This window comes from Polyodon spathula, chromosome 2 (genome assembly GCF_017654505.1).
Source record: "Polyodon spathula isolate WHYD16114869_AA chromosome 2, ASM1765450v1, whole genome shotgun sequence".
In the NCBI taxonomy this organism is placed as follows: domain Eukaryota; kingdom Metazoa; phylum Chordata; class Actinopteri; order Acipenseriformes; family Polyodontidae; genus Polyodon; species Polyodon spathula.
Genome location: NC_054535.1, coordinates 86388278 through 86415191, shown reverse-complemented (window position 1 = coordinate 86415191; position 26914 = coordinate 86388278). Strand labels below are relative to the sequence as shown.

The window sequence follows — 26914 nt, the reverse complement described above, 5'->3', positions numbered from 1 at the left end:
GGTGTTCTTTTCTGAAAACTAATATTGCAGCTAGCAGACTGTTTGGTTCAAATTGCATGTACTGCTAACCATTGATACAGATGTTGCGTCTACAAGCTCTTGCCCAACATTGACTGCAAGTTAACGAGATAACAATGCTGTGGACTAGAACGGAACAGGCTCTAAAAACTTAACAGAGATCGAAAGAGATAATGCCACTAGGATCAAAGGGGGTCACAAGAAGATAACAAAAGGCAGATGTATGGTCCTTTTGTCTCCAGGAGTGTGAAGAATGCACTGAGTTCAGAGGTTGTCACACTAGACTACACACACAGACACACTCACACAATCAATTAAATTACCTTGACCATTGGTTAAGTGTCAGAGAAAGGGGAGGTGGACCATCTATACAGAAGGGTATTTAATGTCATGCAAACATTGTAATGTTGAGTATTCTGTTTGTCCTGTACCTGGGACCAGACTCCCTGCATATTTCAATAAACCTGGCAACTGATTGAAGAAAAGGACTCTGCATTTTCTTGAATCTACTTAATCACCATCTATTTTTTTGTAAGTTACTTCAAAGACCAGGACTGGAATAGATTGAGGGCCAGAGTTGAGTACGCTGCTCTGGTATTCTGAAGCGCCTCATTGACTTTTGCCAGATGACCCGGACAATGGGTGTACTACTGGGACGCAAAGAAATCTATCTATGCACACCCCAACCTCTCCCAGATTGAGACCGAAAGACTGGAGACCCCCTGGTGTAAGCCACCACAGTGTACGGATCAACACAGGTCTCCCTTGTATCTCTCAGAAAAAATGCTACAGGGACACATTAACTGCCTGCAGATCCAAAACATTTATGTGGAGACCCTCCCATGGGGGTTCCCACACTCCCTGTACTCCAACCCAGGTTAGACTCATTGATAATCACCTTTCACCTTGTGACACAGCCTAGAGCTGTGTCCAAACACAGATGATCTGGTTGTTCCCACCACAAGAGCCTCCATACAGTGACGAGACACTATGAGTAAGTGGTGGCGCTCTACGACAGGGCGCCGGACCCTGTGGTTTAACCAGGCTTGAAGAGGGTGCATTCCTTGGTGGAGCTCTCCGAACCAGATGATGAAGAGGAGGATGTAGAGGAGCACAGGCTTAGTCCTGCTCTTACCTCTAAAGGATTGTGTCCTAATTCCCAGTGCCTCTTAGAAAAATGAGCACCAAATACACTTGAGCGGTCTTGAGCTGCGGTTTTTTACTGCTCCCTCTGAATGCACCTGGTGCACTTATCCTCTGCTGGAATGTTCATCTTGTTGAATAAACAAATTCAGACGAGAATGTAAGTGCACAAGAACAGACAGTAAACTGACTGGTGTTAGAAACTCTTGTGTACACAGAGGGCACAAAAATGGAGCACTGGTAACAGTCTTGGTGTCAAAATGCAGATTTTCTGAAGTGAGATGATGAAGCCTAATAATAACGGTGTCCTTTTAATGGTAGCTGTAATTCCCCCAATATCGGGGGCACATATCTTGCAAACTGTTGGGACTGAGCTGAAACGTGATTTAAAAATTGAATCCTGTTACCACTATGCATGAGTTTTGTAATCAAAATCTGGCATACCAGCACGCAATAATTGAGGATTTGGAATGACACCACTTCACGATGCACAGAAAAAGACCAGGCCTCTTGCAGACTTTAAAGTCGTTTAAGGCTTGTGGTTTTTGTTTAGTTTATTTATATACAAATATACATAAAAGATGACAGACATGTGTGCCAATAAAAGTATTTATTCTGGATATAAGACCTTTTTGTAAAATAAAGGCATTTTAAATGTCTCATAAATAAATGCAGAGGTTTTTTTTGTTTTTTTGTTTTTACAATTCTGTATAAAATCGATTAACCATTTTACAGCTACTACAGAAACACAAACAATAGGAAGACAATAGGAGATAACCAGAAATACCCTTAAAACAATACCGCTGTCTACTTGTTCTGGAATGGTATCTTGGATCCATTAATTTTAACAGTTTATGAAATGATGTTCCTTGGCGCTGCAGTATTACACCTCTAAAAAGCCAAACTATGAACATGTGCTTACAATATAGCTGTACATTCAAACTGGTGCATGTACATTTTTACACAATCATGTAATTACTGAAGTAAAAAGGCATCCTTAATCATTAGAGAATGGAATGGCTCCATCTGTCAGTGGTGACTGAAGTGAAATGGTAATCTGTAACAGTCTGCTCAGTGTATTGTATCACAGCCCCCTAATGTGCTTACAACTTTCATATTATATTAAACCCAAATTAAATCCATTATTTAAATCACTGGAAGTGTTGACAGAGACCTGTTTCCACAGCAGTAGAATATCCGTGCAAATTAAGAGTTTCGACATTCTTAAATATTAAATTAAATAACGAATCTTATCAGTTTTCAGACCAGTTAAAGTGCAGAAGTCTGGTATTTGTTCTTTTCTGAAAATGAAATCACAGTCAAACCTGGGGATTTCCATAGTGGATCAAGTACCAATACTGGTACCTTGGAATAGACAAGTACTTAAAAACAAAACTGCAACACATTTTGCTGTAATTTGATGACTAATGCAGAACAGGAACAATATCATTTATTCTATGTGGAATATATTCTGAACATCAGTATTCTGAATAATAATGCTTTGTCCACATGTATTTTTATGTTGTCCATGTGTGCAAAAAGATATGGTTGTGCAAGGTAGACTATTTTGCTGCTTATTTAGGATATTAGAAGATTTACTTCAGTAATGGACAACTTTCATTTCAGCTGGGTCTGTTGTAACCAGTGTAAGTGTTATACTGTACTATATGGTCAAAGTCAACGGGAAGTAGGGAATTTCATATGGGTATCTGAATAACATTTTGAGACATAAAAAAAAAAAGAAAAAACTATACAAATGCCAATGCACATGAAATCCAGTTATTCAGAAAAGCTGTATATTTTGACTGCAAGCATGTAAACACTGACTGTAGGTCCTAACACTGTAATGGAGCAGACTGGGTTTACAAAGGCAGTTAAATGACTAAGGATCTCTTAGATTTTGAGTTATGTATCTGGGTAAACATGCCCTAAAACAACCCTATAGGGGTGTCTACTATCAACCTTAAACAGTGGTCGCAAAAAAGAATACTGTAAATGATCTTGAAACAAAAACTTAAGACAGTTTGACTAACAGAAACCAAATGGTCAATGGCAGCTAGTAAAATGTTTGATGCACAGTATAAAAGTCTGACAGGTACTGCAATACATTCAATGGCACTTTTTGTGGTAATGCTTTGCAAGCATAATGTTTTTTTTGTCGTGATAATTTAATTAGCTGCTGGTCGAAGTGGAACAGAATCGAACTACCTTGTAAGAGGCGATTGCTTTTGTCTTTATCCACGAGTGTTGAAGAAGGGTGTGTGCTGTTTCAAGTGTGAAGCTCTCCAAGGATTGAAGTTCGATGACAGTGGATTGTTGCAGCATCAGCTGATATACTACAATGCTATATGTATGTGCCTTAAAGGACTGCATGGTAAAGTATGCATTTGCTCAGAAATGACTGCCAGCTGAGACGATCTCAAGGTGTCCGTGTTACAGGTCTTTAAAAGCAGTGCGTGAGTTTCTCTCACTGGGGCATCTTTATGGGAGCCAATGATCTCTTCTTAAAGAGAGGTTTCATTGGTGTGAGGCCTGGAGTTCTCCTCTTCCAGCAGTGCTATCCTCTGTTTCAACATCCTCACTTGCGTCTCGTGTCTCTCCACCATGGCCATCATCTGAGACTCCAGTTTTTTCAGTTTGTTTTGGTGTTTCTTCTTTGCTTTCTCATAGGCTGCAACCAGGTTGCTGGAAAGAGAAACGACATGCCCGTTTGTCATAAAGGAAGAAATATCAAACAGCTTTGCTGCTTTAGAGGGTTGAGTCCCTTTGATCAAACATAATACAGGCTTACTTGATACATGCTGTTTTTAGTGTTCTCTGCTGTGCTCGTGTATTATTGTGTTATCAGAGAGTAATTTATTGCACGAAACTGCAAAAGTGTGCCCAGAGTTATCAGTCCTCCTTTACTTATGGTTTCTCAAACAGAATGAGCTGGCTTTCTATTTAGTAAGACCTTATTGGTAAAGCATGTATATAAAATATACAGGTTATGTTATACAGCAGTGCACAATTTAAAGGGATTCAACAACTGAATGAAAACAGATGCTCTTTAACAGTAAAGTGTCAGCTTCACATGTTAAACACTAGGGGGCTCCCCAAGACACTGAATATATGTCAGTGTGGGACAATAAAAAATATATACATGTGGTATTTGAAAAATAACCACTTCTGTATGGTACATTTTATTTCACTAGGCTAGACTATCAAAATCTTGAACAAAATGATTTCCTGCAGTTACTATAAAGCCACACATTTATTGTGTGTGTGTGTGTGTGTGTGTGTGTGTGGGGGGGGGGTCATAAGATACTGGTTCCCCCATACTTAATAAAAATAATACAAGTAATACCATTCTCTCTTCTTGTAGAACAGCTTGGATTATACCCAACCTACAGCTATGCATGTAGGACAGTCACATCTGTGTTTACACATTGTTACAGCTTGATTGAGCTCAGGCTCCGGAAGGTAACCTGCTATTAGCAATACATTTTGAATATAAGAAAAACTTGACCAATGCCTTACCAGTATGTTGTGCCACATGGGCGGCTGTTACTGTTTCAATAAACCCTAAAACCAACTAATTTTTTAGGTAATGTTTTAACAAACAATGTGAAATAAGTGTACAAAAAAAAAAAAAAATAAACGTGAGGTTACACCAAGTTGAACTGAAAAGCAGGGTCCAAATTAGATTCCTAAAACTGCTGATCTCTCAATATATCTGCGTCTAACAATACCAGACATTTGAATGCAGTCTAGGATACCAGTGGGTTTTGCTAAAGGGCCTTTGTAACGTGTTCTGGTTTCAGTTTCAGGACAGAGGCGCCAACTCTTGTAAGCAGTCAGTCTCTCCTGAGAACTTACATTGTGACACTTCTCTGATATGCATTAACCCAACATCATGAAGTCCTAGTCCCAGTCACCTCTTCTGATCTGCATTAACATTAAAGGCCTTGTGTAAGGCAGTGCAGCTCTTACCTGTTGGCCCTTTTCAGGTCGTTGACAAACTCTGCAGACTGCTGGTGCCGCACCTCGCTGCTTTTTGTGAGTCTTTCCAAAGCGGCCACCAACTCCTGGGCTCGACTCTTAAGTTTCTTCTCTCTACAGAATCACAGACATGATCTCTTTATAACAATATCTTCATAAAAAAAAAAGAAGTAAAGCCTGATTGTGTGAGTGTCTACAGAGTAAAATGCATGGCCATCTAACAACTCAATTAACAGCAGCCTTTTCCACTGCTCACCATCACCTAGGGTTATAAAACCACTAGTTATTCATAAAACATAATTGATTTAATTTGGTTCAGACCACTTATTTACATTTTTATAAAACAAACATGGAAAGATTATTGAAATGTTAATACACAGAAGGGAAACACAAGGAAAACAAGGAATTAGCCGTATTGTTGGAACATAGCATTTTACAAATGAGAGGTCATTCAGCCCATCTAAGCTGTTTCAGTTCCTAGTAGCTGATTGATTTCAAAACTTTGTCGAATTTGGTCTTAAAGGATCCAAATAATTCTGACTCGACAACATGACCAGGTAGCCCATTAAATACCCTCACTACTCTCTTTGTGAAGAAGTAGCGCCTTCCATCTGTATCTCTCCAATTAATTTCCAATTGTGTCTTCTGGTCCTGGTTTCTGTACTGCATTTAAAGTATTGGTTAGAGTTAACTATGTTCGCGCATAGTTTGTTTGTGCTCTAAACTTCTGGCTGTGTCCCTGCACTGTCTGATTGCTGGTAACAATGAGTCTATTACAACACCTTCTTACTTGTCAGTAAGCAACCAGTTGCTTACCCTAATGACCGACATGCTTTGAAACCTGGGAAGTATGGTAAATTCAGCAAATTGAGTTTTACATTTTTTATTTGTTTAGTCCACTTTCCTTGGGGACAACCCAGTAGTACACAATTAGGGGACATGTATTTTCTCGTTACTAAGCACATGTCTCCCGCTATCAGTTACAAAGGCAACAAAAACAAGCCAACACTGAAAATGTACTCTAAAATTCAAAAGTTGTTTAATATGCTGCTTACCGTCTGAGTGCATTTGCAAGCTCTGCTGCCAGATCACTGTCATTAAGGGTTCTTAGATCGGAAAGTGCTACAGCAGGTGTCCCCCCATCTCCAGAATCCTGTAAAGTAAAAAACTACAGTGATGACACAAACTTCTCTCTCCACTGGGAGCTTAACTGCCAGCGTGCTCCACACGCAGCACATACGCTTAACTACGGCAATGGCAAATTAAGCATTAACTTTTACTCTGCTGCAGGAATAAGGGACACTTTGCCCATGAAACAGCTGTTGAAACATATGTAAGACTTACATTGCAAATAAAATCAGTTTTCTGCGGCTCTTGACAACTTTTTACCACCCTCCCCAGCTTTATGAATTAGGAAGCAGGTCACATTGAAACAGGTCAGGAATTTGTTTGCTCTCTGAAATGTCACAACTATGAACAGAAAACACGAGGCACTTTTTTACAGAGCTGCTTGATGAGATTCTGGGATCAATAAGCTACTAAAAACCAAATGAGCAAGATGCGCCGAATGGCCTTCTCTCGTTTGTAAACTTTCTTATGTTCTTATGTTCTGTGCCACTGCAATGAAAAGCAGAACTTTAGTATTTTGGGACTGCGTAGCTCTGCATGGCAGAACCTTGCCATGCATATTATACTTCCCACATTGTAAAAAGGGCATCCCATTGATCTGAAAAAGAGATTCACCTTGCAACAGTGTCTAGTAATACATTAGTATGGATTTTAAATTCCAGTAATGCTAGCACAGCCTGATATGTCTCACAGATGAAGCCAGTGTAACTGGAGTCAATTCACAGCCCAATGGAAACGTTCTTCAGATTACATAAAAGCACCAAGAACCCTGGAATATGTTGCTTTTTATGAAATGATTCCTTGTGTGCATTTCAAGCTCCTGAAGCAGTAAACACTGTAGTATGGTAATGTCACAATCCATTATAGTATAGTACCGTCACAATTCACTTTCGGCAGCAGTTTAACGAGGGAGGATGGTACACAGACTACAATCTATTAAGTTTTATGATTTACATTGTGTGTGAAGAATAAATAACAATCCAGACTTTACAAAATAACACATCATTCTGTCTCGCTACATGACATTGAAACCCATTAATAAACCAGTTCTGTGCAGAACCTGCATCCTGATGGTACTATACTGACAGACAGTAGGGGGATAACATAATGTGGTTCTGGTATGCTAAATAACTGTACAGAATAAACTCTGCATTACCTGCTGGCTTAATGCCCTGTAACATTTTCCATCAGACCCAAGGGTTGCATATTTGAACTGCGGATAAGAAGCTAAATTCCAGGATCAACCTTTGCCAAGACATAGCTATCGAGGGAGTCCTTTCTGCAACGCACATTTTTTTCACTGAGCCAATAACTGATAAGATCAACTAAGTGAAATGCAGCTGTACCAACCTCTCTACCACAAGGAAGCAATACAGAGCTGCATATACTGTACCTCAAAATGGTAATAGAAAACAATTTCAAAACATTCTCCATTTTAAAGAATTATTCATGCGCAAAGGTCAAATAAAATGTTCTCAACTGCAGCTCTTTTCTATCAGAAATCCAGTAAAAAAAAAAAGTGTTAAGACCATCGGTTAAAATGAACAAAATGACAACAAAAATGAATTGTTTATCCATCATCCCTGGAACTGAAGTTAAGGCACACTGGTCTACGATTTTCTTTACTGTCGACCTCTCTAGCACCAAAAGACTGAACTTCATGGTCACGGGTTACTCGGTTGTTAAAACTGGACCTAAAAAGCAATTAAATGGTACATATATTTCCAACAGAAGTAATACTGTTCTGACTGTTTAGATTTGATATGTGACACTTAACTATGAATGCTATAATCTGATAACTCGTCATTTTCTGAGTGCTGGTATTCTTATTGCAAACTTCCTGGTGTAGAGCTGGAAACTCAATTTTTCTCTTTTATACTGTTAACTATCAGATTTATTTATTTATTTATTTAGCTCAAAGTCCAGTGATTTATGACCACGTCAGACAAGACCGATTGACTGACTAAAAGGAGGAGGGGGGATGGCTATTTGCGTTTCAGACAGATGAAACCTGAGACAATATTGCATTACTGCAGCCTTACAGACCGAGTCTCAATACCCAGAAAACACAATGTGCAGAACGGGTCGATGTGCAGAAACCGGTCAAAAGGATAAAAATAAGCAAAGCACAAAACATCTTTACAGGAACATGCAGGGGAATCAGAACTCCTTACACACTACATGCAAATGCCCTTTTATGTACACTCTGCGTTATATTCGATATGTATCCGATTACACATTTGGAAAGCACAGTTTTCCCATGGTTAAGGTCATTAATGAGACCTCATCTGGACCTCGATCTGACAGCTGTTCATGTCAAGGTTGTGTGGTAATTGTACCTGCATACCATATCATATGGTGTTCTGCCTGTACGGCAATGACAATACCAGCAAGACCCTCTGTCTAAAAGGGGCAGCGACCAGTCCAGTCTCAATCCAGTCGAGTACAATGTATATTATTATCATCTTTACCCACTCTCGCGCATACCTTGCCCTGCTTGTCTTTTCCACCTCCACTGCTGCTGGTGGAGCTGACGGACCTCATTCGCTGCTCCTTGTGCTCCTCCACCTCAGACTTGAGGTGCTCGATGTGCACCAGGTAGGCTTGCTCCTGTGCCTCTCTCGTGCTCAGCTTCAGCTCTAGAGCCTTCTTCTCCTTCTCCAGCAGGTAGAGTTGGGCCTTCAGCTCGGCCATCTCCTCCTGGCAACAGCAAACGGGGGGTGGGGGTGGGGGGGAGTCAAACTGTGAATTCATGTGTTATCAGAAACGTATTTAAGACAGTGGTTGTTGACGCTCAAGTACTGTTCAGGTTTCAGTTTTTATTTGGTGCAACCTAAAACAGTGCCAACTGTAAACAAATATTGACCTCCTGCCTGTACTATTATGTGTTAGACTCTGTGATTCACGTTTCCACTTCATAAGAAGCCGATGCACCATATCGAAAAGGTCTGATGACACCACCCTCCCCTTCACTGTAGCCAATCCTTCTGCTGATCTTAGCAACGCTGTCCTTGATTTAGCAGTGTACCTTCATTGCCATGAGCTCTTGCATGAGGACTGCGTTTTCCAAGTCAAGTCTCTGGCTGTCGCCCCGAGGCTTGACATCATAGCTCAGGGGGTCGATTTGAATGCTCTCCAGCTCCAGCATGGTCAGCTTGACTGCTGCCCGGTCATTCTTCAGCTGCTGGATGTAGTCCTTTAGCCTCTGCTCGTCGTCTTTTGTGAAATCTGTGTCACAGCTACTAGCTGTGGAGCTTGTGGTGCTGGAGGATAAAATATTTTAAAAGAGTGTTAGATTGGACTTTAAGAATGTGAAGAGGATTAAAAGAGCACATGTAATCGTATAGTCAATGCACAGGAGTAAGGGCGGGTCATTTGTGCTCCCTCTTCTCTTGCTGACACACCAGTACACACTGGGTCCCCCACTAGAAAGTTCAACAGGTTTAATCTGAAAGATGTGAAATGATTCATTTATCAAACTAACAATAAACAAAGAAGCCTAATCCCTCTTAAAACAGTAAATATCTGATGTACGGTAAATGCCTAAAAGGTTCTACTTAGTTGAACTGGTTAATTCCAATATTCCATTCAACTTCTTTAAATAAGTGGCCAGATTCTATCAGCATCTAAATCATAGATATATGTTTACAGTGGCAGAAAAGAGCACCAGTAATTTCCCTAGGTACAATTAGAGGTGCATTTTCTTTCAGGCAAAACTACGATCATTCAATACTAAAATAGCCTCTTTTCAGTATTATCAATGTCTACATTCCAAAAGGCATGATCTAAGAAGCTATTGCATTTAAGAGCCTGTCACGGATCACTCTGTGGTGACGTCAAATCAGGCAGTAAATTCACAACACACAGGATGTGAGGTCAGAGCAGTGCTCTGCTAGCGCGTTTATTATAAATTAATTAACAAAATAAAAGGTTTTAACAAAACACGCTTTTATAAACAAAACAGCACGGTGGTCAAAACAAACAGACAGACAAACAAACTGTGGACGAACGCTACACAAACAAGTATCGTGCTGGTCTTCCAGGACGCTAGCAATTGTTATATTTCTCTCACTCTCATGTTCTCCACTCACCGAACACCCAATCCCTGAGTGCGTAAAACACTGCATCTTTTATGCAGCTCTACCGAGACTCGATTGCTAATCATTCAATTGGACTCTCGGTACATCTGCACATGAACTGATTGTGCTCCCCATGCTTCAATCCCAATACCCACTTCCAACCTGCACATGCAGTGATTGTGCAATCCCCGTGCCTAAATACAAATATACATTTTAACAACACTTGTGCTACATAGCCCCACATTATATCCCATGCACCAATATATACACCAACACTAGCACACCACAGACAACATAAAACACAAAAATACGCACAGGGGCGGGGCACCCCACCACAGGGACTCTTTAATTAACAGTCCATGAAGGGCTAAGTCGTCCATTATGAGGCTGTCTGGATCACTGGGTGTTATCAGTTATCAGCTGGGGACTAGAGAGCTTTATGTCAAGCACACAGGATCACTAAATCAGCTCTCACTTTCAACAGATAACAGATGCAAGAATGGAAACTAAGCAATGGATCATAGGCACAAAGGTTTTTATTAATTTCACTTAATACAATATCTTCTTTAGAAATATGTGAAATAATGAAGTATTGCTGTGTGTGCAATTATTCTGTATTCTATTTTTTTTAAATTACCCATTTACCAATATTTGCTGGTATTTAATTTATATAAACAAAAATAGACTTTTCAAAGGTATTTTCTAAATTGTTCGTCGAGATTATGATTTTCAGAGGCTAGAGTGGAGCTCAGCGCTGTATGAGTACATTTTTCACACTCAATTGACATGAGTTTTCTCCCTGAAAAGGCACTCACAACTCTGATGTGAATACTGTGGAGTTCAAGACATATGCAGTCACAGCAGGAGGGTTGTCTTTCTCAGCGAGGGGACGAGGGGAAAGACTCTCCAACACATCATAACCTCTTTTAAGAAGGGACGTTGCCAGTTGACAGATAATCAGAAAACTTTCTAAATCGAACAAGCTTCTTTTATATGTTGCTTTGTTTTTACTTTATTTGAAAACAATTACACTTTTCTATCAATTAAAACAAAGGAAAGACATTGAAGCAGGCAGTCAGCAAAGCTGCCATAGCAACTACTAAAGCAAAATCAACAAAAGTGGGGGAGATGGGTTAATAAATCTTAAAACACCAGCAATTAAGAGAAAAAGTGAAATGCAAAATACTGCTAATCTTGATACAGTAAAAAGGTAGTGGTGCAATGAAATATATTTTTTGCAATCAAAATATATTGCAACTGATGACGTAATGTTGATGAAGCTGAAAGATCAGCTTGATAATTGCAATGTGTTTGCACATGATCAAAGCAATTGTTTCCTCTTCATTTATAAATACCACAGCAATCTGGCACATGTTCCTTGAAGGGAAATAAAGGCGATGCTAGAAATACATCTATTTGCCTGACTGTGTAATTTTATTAATGCAAAACGTTCTGGGAAAAATTTCTCACATTTAGCCTCGCAGGAAAAACTGCACTGGCAGAAAAACAAACTATTTCCAAAACCTTTATCCTAATTACAATATCAAATAAGAGAATATTGCTGGAGGATTTGGGGCTCATAGGAATAAACAAATGTTCCAAAACTAACCAACTGCTACTACAATTCTGATGAGTGTGGTATACAAATCTAACTATAAACATTTTCAAGACCTGCATAAAGTAGACAAAACTAGAAAAAAGTTTTTTCTATTTTTTGATGGAAGTAAATGTGGAATGCATAGAACTGTTTGAAATTATTATTAGGTTGACCAACAAGTCGAGATTAGTTTCACGAGTATCAAACTGCATTTTATTTTTCAAAGAAAAAATAATTAAACAAATAAATAAACACCAATCTTAAAATAATGGTTAAAGTGCCCACTGTGACTAACCTGTTTGCCAGGCATTAAAAGGACAGTATGAAAAAGAAAATGCAATCTTTAAACTGCAAGGCTATTTGTGAACTGTAAGGTAAATTAAATACAGTTACACTATTCTACCTACTGTATAAGTCATTCAGCATTAATCCAGACAATAAACGATTCTGGTATTGTGATAATTGCAATATATATTTCTTGTGTTAAAAAGAAAAGAAGCTTTTTATTGTCCAATTGTATACTCTGTGTCCTAATACCTAGGCTCCCTCACTGCAGGATTACTCACCATCCCCTGAATATTAACACCTGGTAGGCTGAATCTTTTACATTTCCAATCCCATTTTCTACTTGCATGCCCTTTTCTAAAGTGCAAACTAATCCTGATATTTCATCAAACCTACTATGGCTGGCAAGTCACCACGCTGCCCTGGCAGGAGAGGCGATGACAGCAATCAGTTTATTTAAATGTACCAGTGCCAAAAAGACCATACTGTGCAACAACATGCAGTGAGATAAGGGTTTTGATCAAGGGGAATCTTTTAGCTGCTGCAATCTGGATAGAAATCTTGTTATGCTTTCAATGGCCTTCTTACAAAAGACTGAAACTCTAATAGCACAGCCATATTGTGGTAGACATGGCAGGCAAAGCAGTTTAAACCAGGACCGTTCAGATTTCAAATCTGTCACGTCATTGGCTTTTCTAAAAGATCAAAATCTGAACACTACCATTTCACATCTTTTCATAAACTGAAAGCATCTATATTTTGTAAATAAATGAAGCAGATATCCAATTCCCACTTTTTTATTGTAAATGTGAATATCCCAGCAACAGATATGCTTCCTCTACAAGTGATGAACACTGAAACACGCCCACAGATGACTATGTGAACAACCCTGGTCTCAGGACAGAGCAGCTGACCTCGTGTGGCTGTTTGAAGACAGACTCTCCCAGGGTTGCGCGCTGCATCCTGTCACTGCACATGCTCCTCCGCAGCTGCCGTCCAGTTTTATCAGGAGGGCTTTGGCAGCGTTCTCAGCTGTCTTCCTGCAGTCGTGCGCCCGCTTTAGCATCTGGGTAATGTTTTCATCACCTGTCTGCTCACCTGCTTAACACAATACAGTCACATACAATTAATACACTAAATGGAGAAAAATAAAAACAGGTGGATTTAATAAATGTTTGAATACCATAATTTTGAGGGTTGCACAACCTGTCCAAGGAAAGAACAAACTCAGGCATGTTGCAGATTGTTCTCAAAATATTATAACATTTTGTGGCAACTGCATACCAACCAACCATTTTTTTGTTTTGTTTCAGAAAGCAGAAGTGCTTTAGTGTTCCAAAACACAGAAAGTATATTTTATAACGATATATTATATATATATATATATATATATATATATATATATATATATATATATATATATATATATATTATAAGGTAGCAGGGAGGGGGTTAAAATCCTTCCCTGCTAAACATGTGAAAATGCACTTGTGGGTGAATGGACTAAGGGTTTTTGTAATTGTTTTAATTGTTTAATGATTTAGTTAATCCTCTGCACCTGGTCGTAATTATAAATTAGAGACAGGTGCAGGGTATTTAAGAGAGGCAGCCAGACTGATCGGGGCTGCTGAGTGAAGAGCCCGACTGCGTGTGTGTCCAGTCGTATTGAAGAGAGTGTTGAGAGAAGCCCGTTTGTGTTTTGGTGTTTGTCAGGTAAACGGCTTAGCCGTCCTGTGTGTGAGTCAGGGATCGGCTGGTGTATAGTGAGAGCTCCAAAACGGAGTTAGGTGTTTATTTCTGTTTTGTTTTATGTTTATTAAAAGTGCGCGTCAGCGCTAAAGCAATTCCGTTTCTGTGTCCTGGGTCTATTTTAAAGGGGTAACGAACTCCGTGAGTGCGAGGATCGTTTACTATATATATATATATATATATATATATATATATATATATATATATATATATATATATATATATATATATCATAATATTGAGGACAGAGTGGTCTATTATTGAATTTACTGGTGGAGAGTCTAAATGCCACCGCTGTAACTATAAATCCTGCTGGAGGTTCTATGGGGGTGATTTATTGACACAGTTGTCAACTTTAATACATACAATAAAAATGCATTGCAATTAGATATGTGGGAAAAAAAAAAAAAAAGGTTTCTACATTTTAGGGCGGCGATATTAAGATCTGCCACTTTAAATGATTAAAATGGATCCCAGAATGTGTAGGTTTGATAAACTATTAAATACAATATAAGTACCATAAATGAATTGCAACTATGCATTTACTGTGGTGTTGTATTGTGTAAATGTCAAAAGAAACTAAAAGATACAAATCCAAAAACAAAATCTGCTGATTAAAAACACACTGAAACCAAAGGAAAGATCCTAAATACAACTGTCAGTGTACTAGTATTGCTCTGCGGGTGGATACAAGCTTAGCACGAATTAAAACCACTGACTTTTTTTTTTCCAAAGAGAAACGTGAACACAAAGAAGCAAGACAGGATATATGAGACCAGAATTCTAATTCATTTTTATTATAGATCTGGTACTGTGCTTTAGTGTTAGAGATAGAGCAGACTGACAGTGCTGAAGAAATAATAGGACGCTGTCAAGATCAAACACAAAACAATAGAGACAACAGACGGTAAGACTGGCATTAGATTGCCTCACTTAATTTTGCTTGTATGAGCTGCAAGGGGGTGATTCGAACTTGAACACACAAGTGTTTGGCCAAACATGTCTGTGATCAATGCTTATAAAACCTTTAAAAATTGATTCTGCCTTAAGTTTTATAAATAGATGATAGTGCTTAATAGTTAATAGGCACATATCATAATAACAAAGGTACCAAAACTGTGGGACAGGTCAAAATCAAGACCCATTAAATCTTAAAAAAACAGAAATGAGTGATTGCATTAAAGGTAGAAATTGAATTATACACAGATCTAATTCATCCTTATTCACATTTTCATTTTTGTTTGGTTTAATATTCTGTATGGCCATGTATTATAATTATATTGTAGCAACGGCAGGTGCAATCACATAATAAATTCAGTTGCTACAATGCAATGGCCACACAGAAAAAAAAAAAAAAAAAATATATATATATATATATATATATATATATATATATATATATATATATATATATATATATATATATTTTTTAAGTTCAGATCAGATCTTATTACCCACTTTAAGTAAAAAATAAATTGCTGGTGTATATCATAAATATATAACAATCCAGAGTGAATAGGAAGTACACCCACCCAGAGCTCCAGATAAGATTTTGGATCTGGTAGTAACTCTACCCCCTAATTTTAACACAGTGAGAGTAAAATGTATTTTCAGGGAGTAAAATGCAACATCACCTTGAAGTCATGAATAATCGATTAAATACTGGATAATCTTTAAAGGTAATGGGCTAGGCATTAAAAAGGAGCCTTCCATTTTAACTGCAATGTTACTTCAAACTACCACAAGGTTCTTTATTGGCTCAGCGATATTTATTGAGGTATCGCACTGACTCTGCAAATTAATTACGTTACTTATACTTTAACATTAAATTCTTAAACTTAGTGAACATGTTAAAACTATAAAAATATAAAGCCATACAGATAGATAAAATAAGGAAATGCATCAATAAGTTATAAAACGGTTAGTTTAATATTACAGGCACCGTTTTTTAGAGGTTGCCTCTGACGATGGTTCCAGTTGGATTTGTAGCTGGACGGGTATTTACGCTTCAACCTGTGTTGTTTTTAATTATTTTTATTCTTACTGTAAAGACAGCCGGGCTAGCCAGAGATTGGACAATGCTTGTTGGGTTGTTTTTCTTGTGTACAGTTTCCTAGTAACTGAAGACATTGTATTCTGAGAGATGTAGTTGTTAGTGGAAGGTTTAGGGGAGGCGGGAGGTGAGACAGACAAGCTGAGCAGCAAAATTGCTACGCATAAGGCATTAAATTAAAATTTAGTGTGTATTTCTGATTTTTGAATGCGGAAAAACGTCAGGTACTCAGCTTATCTGGACCGCTGCACCCACCTCTATGTTTAACATAGCTGTTTCTAGCTTGGTGTGAAGGTGACACACTGCTTGAGCACACTTTACTTGCTTGAAAACGAATACCAAAGGGGATACCTTTTAGTACACACTCTAGACCGCTTCTTCAAAGGCTCTGTTGGCTTTATAGAACTCTTTAGATCAATCTATCCTAAGCTAGGTTCAATCCAAGGTCGTGCCATTAAAATACAATTGTACAGTCCTGTCGAAAAACCCCTTGAAAGTATGTTCCCCTCCAGTAGGAACACAGTTACTGGAAACCATACATTACTTACCTACTGATCCAACGCCTGCAGCTCTGAACTGGCCAAGAACGAGACTCTGTTCACTCTCAGCCAGGGCAAGTAGTAACTCGTATGCTTCGATACACTGTTCACTATAAACAAAAAAGCAAAGATTACAGTAAATACATGCAGCATGTCTTATCTTCCTATAGTAAAACAAAAGAACACCTACACGTGTTATTTAGCATTCAGGAGATCACATTTCTTTACTTTAAAAAAACAAATCACTAGATAGTGTTGGCCCCCCCACACTCGATGCGGTGAAATATCACATAAAAATAAGCCAATGCATGTAACCTGTCATGATGCAAAGCCATCAAGCAGCTGCTGTATATTATTTCATAGCTGCATTTGTCCTGTCTCTTGCAGTAGAGTGTCAGTGTAAAATGGCTGCTCAAAAAGTCATACAATTTGGCAATGTGATAACATCGACAATAAATCTAAATGCGTTAAAAAAAACTGGAAAATGATTTAAATGAATTATGCACAGAATCCCTGTAGAGGATGCTGTACAACAGGGGTAGGCAACCCTGGTCCCGGAGTGCCACAGTCCTGCAGGTTTTGTAGGTATCTCTTCATCATCAATTGCTAAATTGATATTATATATATATATATATATATATATATATATATATATATATATATATATATATATATATATTGTGATGATGTGTATGTACCAAACGTCAATTTGGAGGCTTTTGGACCCTGGGGATAGCCACACACATTGTATGATGACGAATGTAACAATTGCTTAATTGTATAGTTAAGGTAACAATTGCTTAATTGTGTATTTAATGGGCAAATGCTGATCAGATGTGAGTGATCAAGTTGGGGTTAAAAAGGTTTTCAGTTGGTGTGTTCAGGGGAGAGGGTTGAAACGGAGAGCGAGGAAAGAAACTGATCGGTGGAAAGGTGTGTCGAAACAAAGGTACGAGTTCTGACAAAAGTGCTTGAATGTGATTTGGTTTAGGTGATTTATGGAATTGATTTAAACAGGGGAACAGGCTTACCCTGCCCTGCATTAGATAGAACTACTGTTAACCAGTTTAATTAGCGCCTAAAGAAGGGCTAGGTTTTGTTTTATGTTTTTGTTTGTTTATAACTTCTGTTTGCTAATAAACGTACGCCACGGCGTTTACAGAGCACTTCCATTGTGTCGTGTAATAATTAAAGAAACAGACACCTGTTTGAAAGAACAACGCGGACTCCGGCTGAAAAGGTCAGAATACATATATATATATATATATATATATATATAGATATTAATACTAGATATATAGAGAGAGAGAGAGAGAGAGAGAGAGAGAGAGAGAGAGAGAGAGAGAGAGAGAGAGAGAGAGAGAGAGAGAGAGAGAGGAGAGAGAGAGAGAGAGAGAGAGAGAGAGAGAGAGAGAGAGAGAGAGAGAAGAGCTAGTCCACTCATTCAGCTCATTTGGAAGGGAAAGGGTTGAATAACCTGACAGACACGATGTTTACTATTATTAATATTTTCTACTTGTCTTAATCAGTTTCTTGTTTTCAATTTTGTGTTCTATACTATTGACAAACAGTAAAGACCTTTAAATATTAATTGAAATACCATATAACTACAGAGAAAATAACTAATTACTCTGTCTACTGAAAGTGCTGCTGTGATGAGTTCACTCAACCTACCTGTACTGCAAAGCAAGTCTCAGGGCTGTAGCATTGGACTCGTATTTCCCAACCAGCATGCTCATCCTCTCTGCATTGCTCTTGCACTCCTCCAGGGTGATTGTTAAAAGGTCATTTTGGGATTTTAAGTGCTCAATTCGGCTGAAAAGCAAGAACTGTATCTTAGAATGAATTTTTAATTTTTTTTTTTTTTTTTTTTTTATTGATTTTTCGATACAGATGCAGACAGGCAGACTACAATGTCAATGTGTCAATCCCCTCTTAAGGTACATGGACTATTACTCCAGCAAGTGTCAACAGTGGGCACTTCAAAGAAATGTCTATTCATTCCCTGGCCTTGACAGAAGATACAGTTATGAACATTTGTCATCTACAGACTGAACTAAACTTCTAAAATGCTCCTAAAGTTCTACAAATGTCTTTACAATTCTAATCACTGGTGCAAAAAACACTGATTTCTGGCCTGTACACTTCAACCAGTTCTATGCAAATATTTTGTCTACACAGCATGTTGCTCATGAAGTCTTAAGAATGTTGTTTCTAATTGTCTTGCAGAGCCCTTTTCTTCAGCTAACTAAAGTTAAGGATACAATTGCACCACGATGGTCACCACTTTCACAGAACCCTTGAATTTTTCCATTTATTTCTAGTCAGCGTGAAATTGGCGGAAATGCAAAGTGGTGAAATTAAGGGCTAAGCAGCTAGCAGAGCAATATCCCAGAGCAGTAATGCAAAACTTCAAAAGAGTATGGTTTACAGTTTTGGATAAGCATGAAACCCTGATTTGTAGCAGTGGCTCTGCACTGCTTAACAGTACCTGTCAGTGGAACAGTGTAGATGCAGAATTTGTTAATAACCTTGGGGATGACAGACATTACATCAAAAGTTAACTCTTAATGTACAACTTGTTATATCAGAGCCACAGCTGTGTTTAAATAGACATTAACGAAAACGATACTGTTGTAAAATTCTCATTTTACAAAACTTTATTTCAGTGTTCAGATTATTATTTTGTTTACACTGGACAAGGAATCCATGTTAATTAAAAGGTAAGCATATTCCTGACACTGTTTGAAAAGGTACGGTTAACAAATAGCAAAACAAACAAACGCTTTACTTTTGACTAGGAGCTTGTGTTAAAAGAAAACTAAATACATGTTAAACATTACAATACATTACTATTAATAGTTATTGTGTGAAATTGTCTATTTTTAGTCATGGTGACATGATTTGCACATACTTTTACCATGACAAAATCGTATCCTCAACTATAGTGGTCATTATCAATTAATTAAAGTCCTAAAAGGCCCTCAATATAGTTCAATAATCAGCCTACCTGTTAAGCCTTTCTGTTTCCACTTCAAATTCCCGAATTTTATTTTCCGAGATGGCAGAGCCATGCGAATAAAGAGTTTGGAAGATTTCCTGGATGTTGGAACAGTCTTGTAATGAATGTGCCAAGTGCTCCGCTACACTGCTGGACACCTGCCCAAATAAACACACCACATAATCAGTCTAGTACACAAAATGCAATCAAAATAATGTTGTATTATATTCAGTAGATAATTAATGTTTCATGGATAGAGATTTAAAGTGTCACATTGTCATGCACAAGCTGTTTCACATGTACAAGTACTGTCATCCAGTAAGCAATCATAAGTTAATCAGACCAGTGTGAAACTCTTATTTATTTCAAATACAAAATTGTTGAATATTTTGGCCTTCCCCTTAAAGTGAAACGTTGACATTTTCTTTTAGATACAATAATGCAATTCACGAAGCCTAGAAACCTCAATATAAAATGTGTTCACAGATACATTCACACATTACCAAGGAGTAGAAATTCTATAAACTGTTTGGAACCAGTTAAACAGGCTTTTTTGGTTTAAAAAAATCTGTTACTATTTGAAATGAGTTCATATTTGTTTTTATTATTATTTTCAATTACAATATATCATATATCTCTCTCTCTCTCTCTCTCTATATATATATATATATACACACACATACACACGCATCCACACAGTAAGTATTCACCCTCCTTGTAGTTTTCACAGTCTGTTGTGTTACAACCTGAAATCTTGATGCATTTCAATTTAAATTAGATTTTTTTTTCTTTTGATTTACACAACTTACTCAACACTTTGAAGAGGGAAGATAATTTTTATTGTGAAACAATTAAAGAAAAAAAAAAAAAACTGAAATGTCTTGGTTAGAGAAGTATTTACCCGCCTGAGTCAATACTTGGTAGAAGCACCTTTGGCAGTAATTACAGCCTTTTGGCATAAGTCTCTACCAGGTTTGCACATCTGGATCGTGCAATATTTGCCCATTCTTCTTGGCAAAATTGTTCAAGATTGTCAAGTTGGATGGGGATCGTTGGTGGACAGCAAACTTCAAGTCTTGCCACAGATTCTCAATCGGATTCAAGTCCGGGCTTTGACTGGGCCACTCTAGGACATTCACTTTCTTGTTTTTAAGCCACTCCAGTTTCTCTTTGGCTCTGTGCTTGGGGTCATTGTCTTGCTGAAAGGTGAATATCTGTCCCAGTCTTAAGTCTTTTGCAGACTGCAGCATGTTTTCCTTAAGGATCTGCCTGTATTTAGCTCCATCCATTTTGCCCGCTACCCTGACAAGTTTCCCAGTCCCTGCCGATGAAAACCATCCCCATAGCATGATGCTGCCACCACCATGCTTCACAGTAGGGATGGTGTTACCTGGGTGATGTGCTGTGTTGGGGTTGCGCCTTTGCATTTAGGCCAAACCCCATAATCTTTTGCCACATTTTTTCAGTCTCCCACATGCCTTTTTGCAAATTCAAAGCTTGCTTTTACATGGGCTTTTTTCCTGTCGTTGGCCGACTCTTCCAGAATGGCCTTCCTTCTTGCCACTCTCTCCATCCAGTCTAAATTTGTGGAGTAGTTTGAGTACTCTTTAACTATGTTGGTTTCTCCCATCTCAGCCATGGAACACTGTAGGTCTTTCAGAGTTGTCATTGGCCTCTTGGAGGCTTCTCTTTCCAATGCCCTTCTTACCCAGCTGCTCAGTTTGGGAGGACGGCCTGCTCTAAGCAGATTCTGGGTGGTGCCGTATACACTTCTTAATGATCGACTTGACTGTGCTCCAAGGGATATTCAATGCTGTTGAAATCTTTTTATACCACTCCCCTGATCTGTTCTTTCCACAACTTTATCCCGGAGTTGTTTTGAAAGCTCCTTGGTCTTCATGATAGTATGTTTGGTTTGAATGCACTATCCAACTGTGGGACCTTACAGTGACAAGTGTATTTAATCTGAAATCTTGTGAACCACTTTTATTGCACACAGATGGACTCCATTTAACTTACTGTGTGAATTCCGAAGGCAATTGGTTGTACCTGAGCTTATTTAGGAGTCTCATAACAAAGACGGTGAATACTTTATCTAATGAAAACTTTTCAAGGTTTTTTATTTTTAATTGATTTGTTTTTTCACCCCCACATTTTTTTCACACACTGAAAGTGTTGAGTAGGTTGTGTAAATCAAAGGAAAGAAAATCCCATTTAAATGCATCAAGATTTCAGGTTGTAACACAACAAACTGTGAAAATGTCCAAGGGGGGGTGAATACTTCCTATAGGCACTTTGTATAGTGTATATATGTACAGTATGTACAGGCCAAGGGGTTGAATGACATATTTTAGGGGGTTTCTTGACTGGGAAAGTCATATAAAAGAATGTCATAGTTGTAATCAATTAGTTTGGATAATAGGTGTTTTACTGCATTAAGTGTTTTAGTTATGGATGTTTTTCACTTCTTCACTTTCCATGAAAGTACTTCTTCTTAATGTTTATATGAAATTCTTCTTAATGTTTATATGTTGTTCTACTTTTAAACACAAATACAGTGGAAAAAGAGAACATGTGGCATTCAACTGACGAAGCCTTGGTACCACACCACCAATTATAATCATGTGGTACACATTTGCTTTATTAGAACCCTTTACCACAGAGCTTTCAGCGAAGAGCAATAAGAAGGTATGGTTAGCTCCAAAAGGAGGAGGCCACAGTTACTTCTTGCGTTGTTAAAAAATATAACTTGTGGCTTCCTCTTTTGATGACAAATGGCTTTGATAATCAAAATCCCACCCTGAACAAGTATACCCTTCTTGCATTTGCTGGTTAAGTTAAAGTACCTCAAACGATGGCATTTCATTTTTCTTACCCCTATGCTGCTGATTTCTGATCCCAGAACAGGCCTGTCTGAAGAGGAGGAGTCTGACCTTGTTTTGGAGAGCTTTACTCTTTCAGCCACCTACAAAAAAAAAAAAAAAAATACAATAAAGTTTGTCATTACTTACAATTTATTCAGGACGAACGATTCACAAACCAGTGATCATGATGACCTAAATTCTGCCTCCACAATATCCACACTGTTGGGGGCATGCAGGGGGTGAAAACTGCCTTGAATTCATGGAAGTCTGTGCAAATTTATACACCCTCTCAATTAGGGCAGAACGGCATCTGCACAGTACTTAAACAGCTCCACTATATTGCTATCAAGTCCTCCATACAGCATGTGACAAGGGGCTACTGCAAGGGAAGATTGGAAGCTCCCTTAGGGCTTCAGATGTTTTTTTCCCCAGATTGCTGTGGTCGTTGTGCAGCAGCTAATATAAGCACTAGTTAGTTTATTTATTTGTATGTGTTCTGGGACAGCGAGGTGAGCAGCATTTCTCATATGGCCTGCCAGCTCTGTCTGCCACTTACCTTGGCAATGGGGATGTCGTTGCTGCTGCTGCTCGTGCTCAGCTCTCCAGTGCTGGGGTTGATGGGGCGGCTGACTGGCGTCAGTCTTCCTGGACTGGAAGGGCCTGAAGCCTGGACACTCTGCAGCCGAGTCTGCAGTTCTCGTACCTGCAAGTGAAAGCACTATTAACTAGGCGCAATGTTTATTATATACCCATGATCCTAGCCCGCAGTACATTACAATAGTAATCAGCTATTTATAAGAACATTATTTTATGTTTTTCATTCTTTTTCAGGAAGACAACATGGAAAATAATAGGTATCACTGACAGTACCTTTTCTTTTCTTCTTTTTACAGCTCTATTTATACAGTGTATAAAAATATGACGTTAAGTGGGATCATCTTAGTAGGGTCATTCACATAAAAATGTAGCCAGCCTTGCTGGTGAAGCCAGGACATATTTAGCCATTCTCCTGATACACCACTACTCTACTTAACCCTGTCACAATATAAAAAACACATGCAGCTATTTAATAGTCAAATCAAATAGAACATTCCCTGTGTTAAAAGCAGGACTACAGATGTGTGTGTCTGTTTGTGTTTTGACTTTTTCATGTGTTATTAGTCAACTTTTTCTATTTGACGCAGGCTCCCTAATTAGATTGCAGTTAATGGATTGCAAACATGGTGAAAGACGAGGAAAAACAATGTGTACTAGCCAAGAAACTAGCTATCAGATTGGAAGTTCAGACTTAGGAAGACAAGTTGATTTTGCTGCTGTTACAGTAGATTTCCATTCATTCTCTCTGGACTCTGGTAAATAGAGTATTATTTTCTGAGGGCAGGGTTGGCAGCAACATCCTGGCCACTTCTTTTCCTGGAATCTACAAGGCCAAACACGTACTACTTTAACTCCTGTTTTGGTATTGTAATAGCTTTTAACAAGAGAGAAATAAATGCGGTTCCACTATACTGAAAACCTCTTATACAAGAGAAAACCAGTGGGTTGTTTAGAAAAGAGCTGTCTGAAAGAAGTATAAAACACAAGCTAAGAACCAAAATATATCATTTTTGGTTATGACATCTGGTCAGTGCCTTAATAAAATACCTGACATATATTCAGTGGTACTGTTTCCTCAAATGTATTACAGACAAGACTAATCTGAATGTATCAAAGTCAAATGTGTCACTCTGAGGTAGTGTAGATAGAGAAGCTATTACGGGTTAGGGAATAAAACTAGAACATCAGTCGTACATACAGTAGAATACCTAAAGGAAAGAAGTATTCTGGGAAGGTCACAAGACCAGTGGAAGGTTAAGTGTATGACTCTAAATTCTCCAGAGACTAAGGTTAAATTCCTGCATCACTTTCTCTGCAAATAAAAACAAACAGGATTTGCTTGCTTTTATATTTTTTAAAAGAAATAAGAAAAGTAGTTTGTCTATCTGAGGATGATAATGGCGCTTCCAATATTGTGCAATGCATTCTTTAAAGAAAACTGAGCGATGTGCAGGTCCTTATCACTCACTGACAATGTATCCTGCTGTACAAGCTGTTCTGTATCAATTCCAACAAATTAGCTCTTGAATATTTCACAACACAGCACGTCAGGAAAGCAATGAAAAACCAAATAAGCAAAATAGTTTTTCACTCACAAAGCCTGATAAAACATCCTGCAACTATCACTCCACCAAAAAAGACAGACGATAACAAGGAAGGAGCAAACAATCCTGCATGAAAGTGGGCTAATGAGCTGCAATGCATAGCTCCTTTCATTCAGCCTCTTCAATGACAAGTCATCTTGGGTCTGACAGGACCCCCACCCCAACCCCCGCCCATTGCAATCTCTCTTCTGTTCGTCACACACTACCAACATTTTCCACACTAGAAATCGATCCACATTACCCTTGTTGCTCCTCCAAAACCCCAAATGGTAGGCTTTTATTATAAAGCTAACTAATATGTGTTGTCCTTTTCCAATACATTTTAAAAGTGTAAAGCCCACAGAATACAAATACCTCTATTAGAGAGCTAGCTCTGAATTCAATTGTAACACAATAGAAAATGACACTCTAGGCTTAGTCAGTGACCTGCAGGAAAAGCTAAACAACCTTGTGCATACTGTTTCTTGGATACAGCTGCAGTACAAGATTTGTTAACAATGAGTCTCAATTACTGAATATATTAAATGCCTAATTTGATTAAGCTCTAACAAGCTCATTAAAGTCTTTGGAGAACACTAAATTTGATTAGAGGTCTTAACGTGGTCATTGTCAACTTATTTTGCTCTCACAAATAAATTAATTCTAAATTAAACCCAAAAACAAAAATATGAGATGAGGTTTTTCTGTGTAAGTGGACTTCCCTGAGTTAACTCACTTTAAAAGATAATAAAATAATAATCAGTTCTGACAGCCACATATTCTAGAATCCATTCCTTGTAATATTGAACTACAGGAGGATACAAATATGTCCATAATAAATATTTTGCACATTTTCCCCTGATCCCTCAAAAGTAAAAAAAACTAGAAAACAAATAAAAAAAAACAGTATTTTGAAGCAAAAAAAAATAAAAAAGCAGTCATAAATCAGCTTAAACAAAGCTCTGCCTTCACCAGACAGATTTAAAATCTTATTTCTGTATATAGTTTGATCTAAATAGCTGCCAGTGTCACATGGGTTATTTGCTAGGCAGCAATTTATTGTCATTTATCACTGCCACAAGTGGAAAATTAACAAGATGAGGTGGATTGAATGTAATGCATACCAAGAAAACACAAAGCCTTCTTTTAGCTCAGGAGACAAATCATTTCTTCATATAAAAAATAAACAATACAGAACTTGCTGTTTTTATAAAATATAAATAAAATTAACTGTTGACACTTACTGTAATACTAAGATGTGAAAACAAACATTAAGACCAAACTGGATCAGAGTAGACAAACATTTCAGCAAGTCCCTTCTTCAGTATACTACAGATTACACTGAAGGCGGCACTTGTCGCAACCTTGTCTACTTGACTTAGTTTCTTTTTTACCTTTCAGTAGGTCCAGACATACCACGAGCTGATAGCAATGCAGGAAGGAGAAGGCTGTTACTTTGAAGAAACTCACCCTCCTTCTGAGCCGGTCCCTCTCCTCTCGGATTGCGTTCATGGTGGCCTTGGTCCTGTTGAGCTCCTCCTCTTTGCTGCACAGCATGGCGGTCAGGCTCTCATTCTCTTCCCGAAGGCCAGCCAGCTCCTTCTCCCAGCGCGATCTCTCCTCTGCCAGGCTGGGGTAGAAGTCTCGACCCAGTGCCCCCTCGATCTCCTCCACTGTCTGCAGGGAAGAATGTTACAGAGAACTGTCAGGCCTTCGACTATGAGTGTTACGTCAACAAGGAAGATATATGTACTGCACTGCTGCTACTAAACATAAAATCAACCACTCACTTCACTAAAGGGAACATTAATTTTATATCACCCATTACCCATTTGATGTAGCTGTGTAGGACTGACATACCGTATTTGCTTGAGTATAAGTCGAGAAATTAAAACCCAAAACACATTCCTGAAGTTGGGGGGGGGGGGGGGGGGGGGGGGGGGGTCGACTAATACACAAGCAAACATATGAACCGATCTATAATTTATAGTAAAAGCCTCTATTTACTGATTGCGATGACTGGCGGCAGCATGAACGCTATGGAGGGGCATAATAATAATAATAAGAACAACATTATTACTTTTTTTTATTGAGTGAGCCTGCAGCATAGTGCTTCTGTGGGAAACACCAGCACCTACAATGTTGTGGGCAACTCCTTGTTGCCCTCGTTGCCAGAACAAATGCTTTTAATTTCTCTCAAATCAAAATGCAAACATCTCAAGACTTGGTGAAAACGATTCAGTGATATTGTCTATATATAAAAAATATTAATCCCAGGTTTATACAAGGTCGACTTT

General features: G+C 38.3%; 1 protein-coding gene across 4 annotated transcripts in view; it reads right to left on the bottom strand.

Annotated features, from left to right (window-relative positions):
* Positions 1 to 1356: 1356 nt before the first annotated feature.
* LOC121302827 (colorectal mutant cancer protein) overlaps positions 1357 to 26914 on the bottom strand; it is a 148574-nt gene continuing 123016 nt past the window's right edge. For 2 of the 4 annotated variants that reach the window (XM_041233107.1, XM_041233111.1), the window contains exons 6-17: positions 26088 to 26294; positions 22994 to 23140; positions 22449 to 22538; positions 19583 to 19731; positions 18247 to 18387; positions 16582 to 16682; positions 13146 to 13332; positions 9299 to 9533; positions 8758 to 8970; positions 6198 to 6295; positions 5134 to 5256; positions 1665 to 3846 (exon numbers count right to left, since the gene is read on the bottom strand). In XM_041233107.1, coding sequence (XP_041089041.1) covers positions 3666 to 3846; positions 5134 to 5256; positions 6198 to 6295; positions 8758 to 8970; positions 9299 to 9533; positions 13146 to 13332; positions 16582 to 16682; positions 18247 to 18387; positions 19583 to 19731; positions 22449 to 22538; positions 22994 to 23140; positions 26088 to 26294 — 1872 coding nt within the window. In that variant the 3' untranslated portion in view covers positions 1665 to 3665. Of the gene's footprint in view, positions 3847 to 5133; positions 5257 to 6197; positions 6296 to 8757; positions 8971 to 9298; positions 9534 to 13145; positions 13333 to 16581; positions 16683 to 18246; positions 18388 to 19582; positions 19732 to 22448; positions 22539 to 22993; positions 23141 to 26087; positions 26295 to 26914 lie in introns of all 4 variants that reach the window. The other 2 variants (XM_041233098.1, XM_041233090.1) reach the window with 2 other exon arrangements.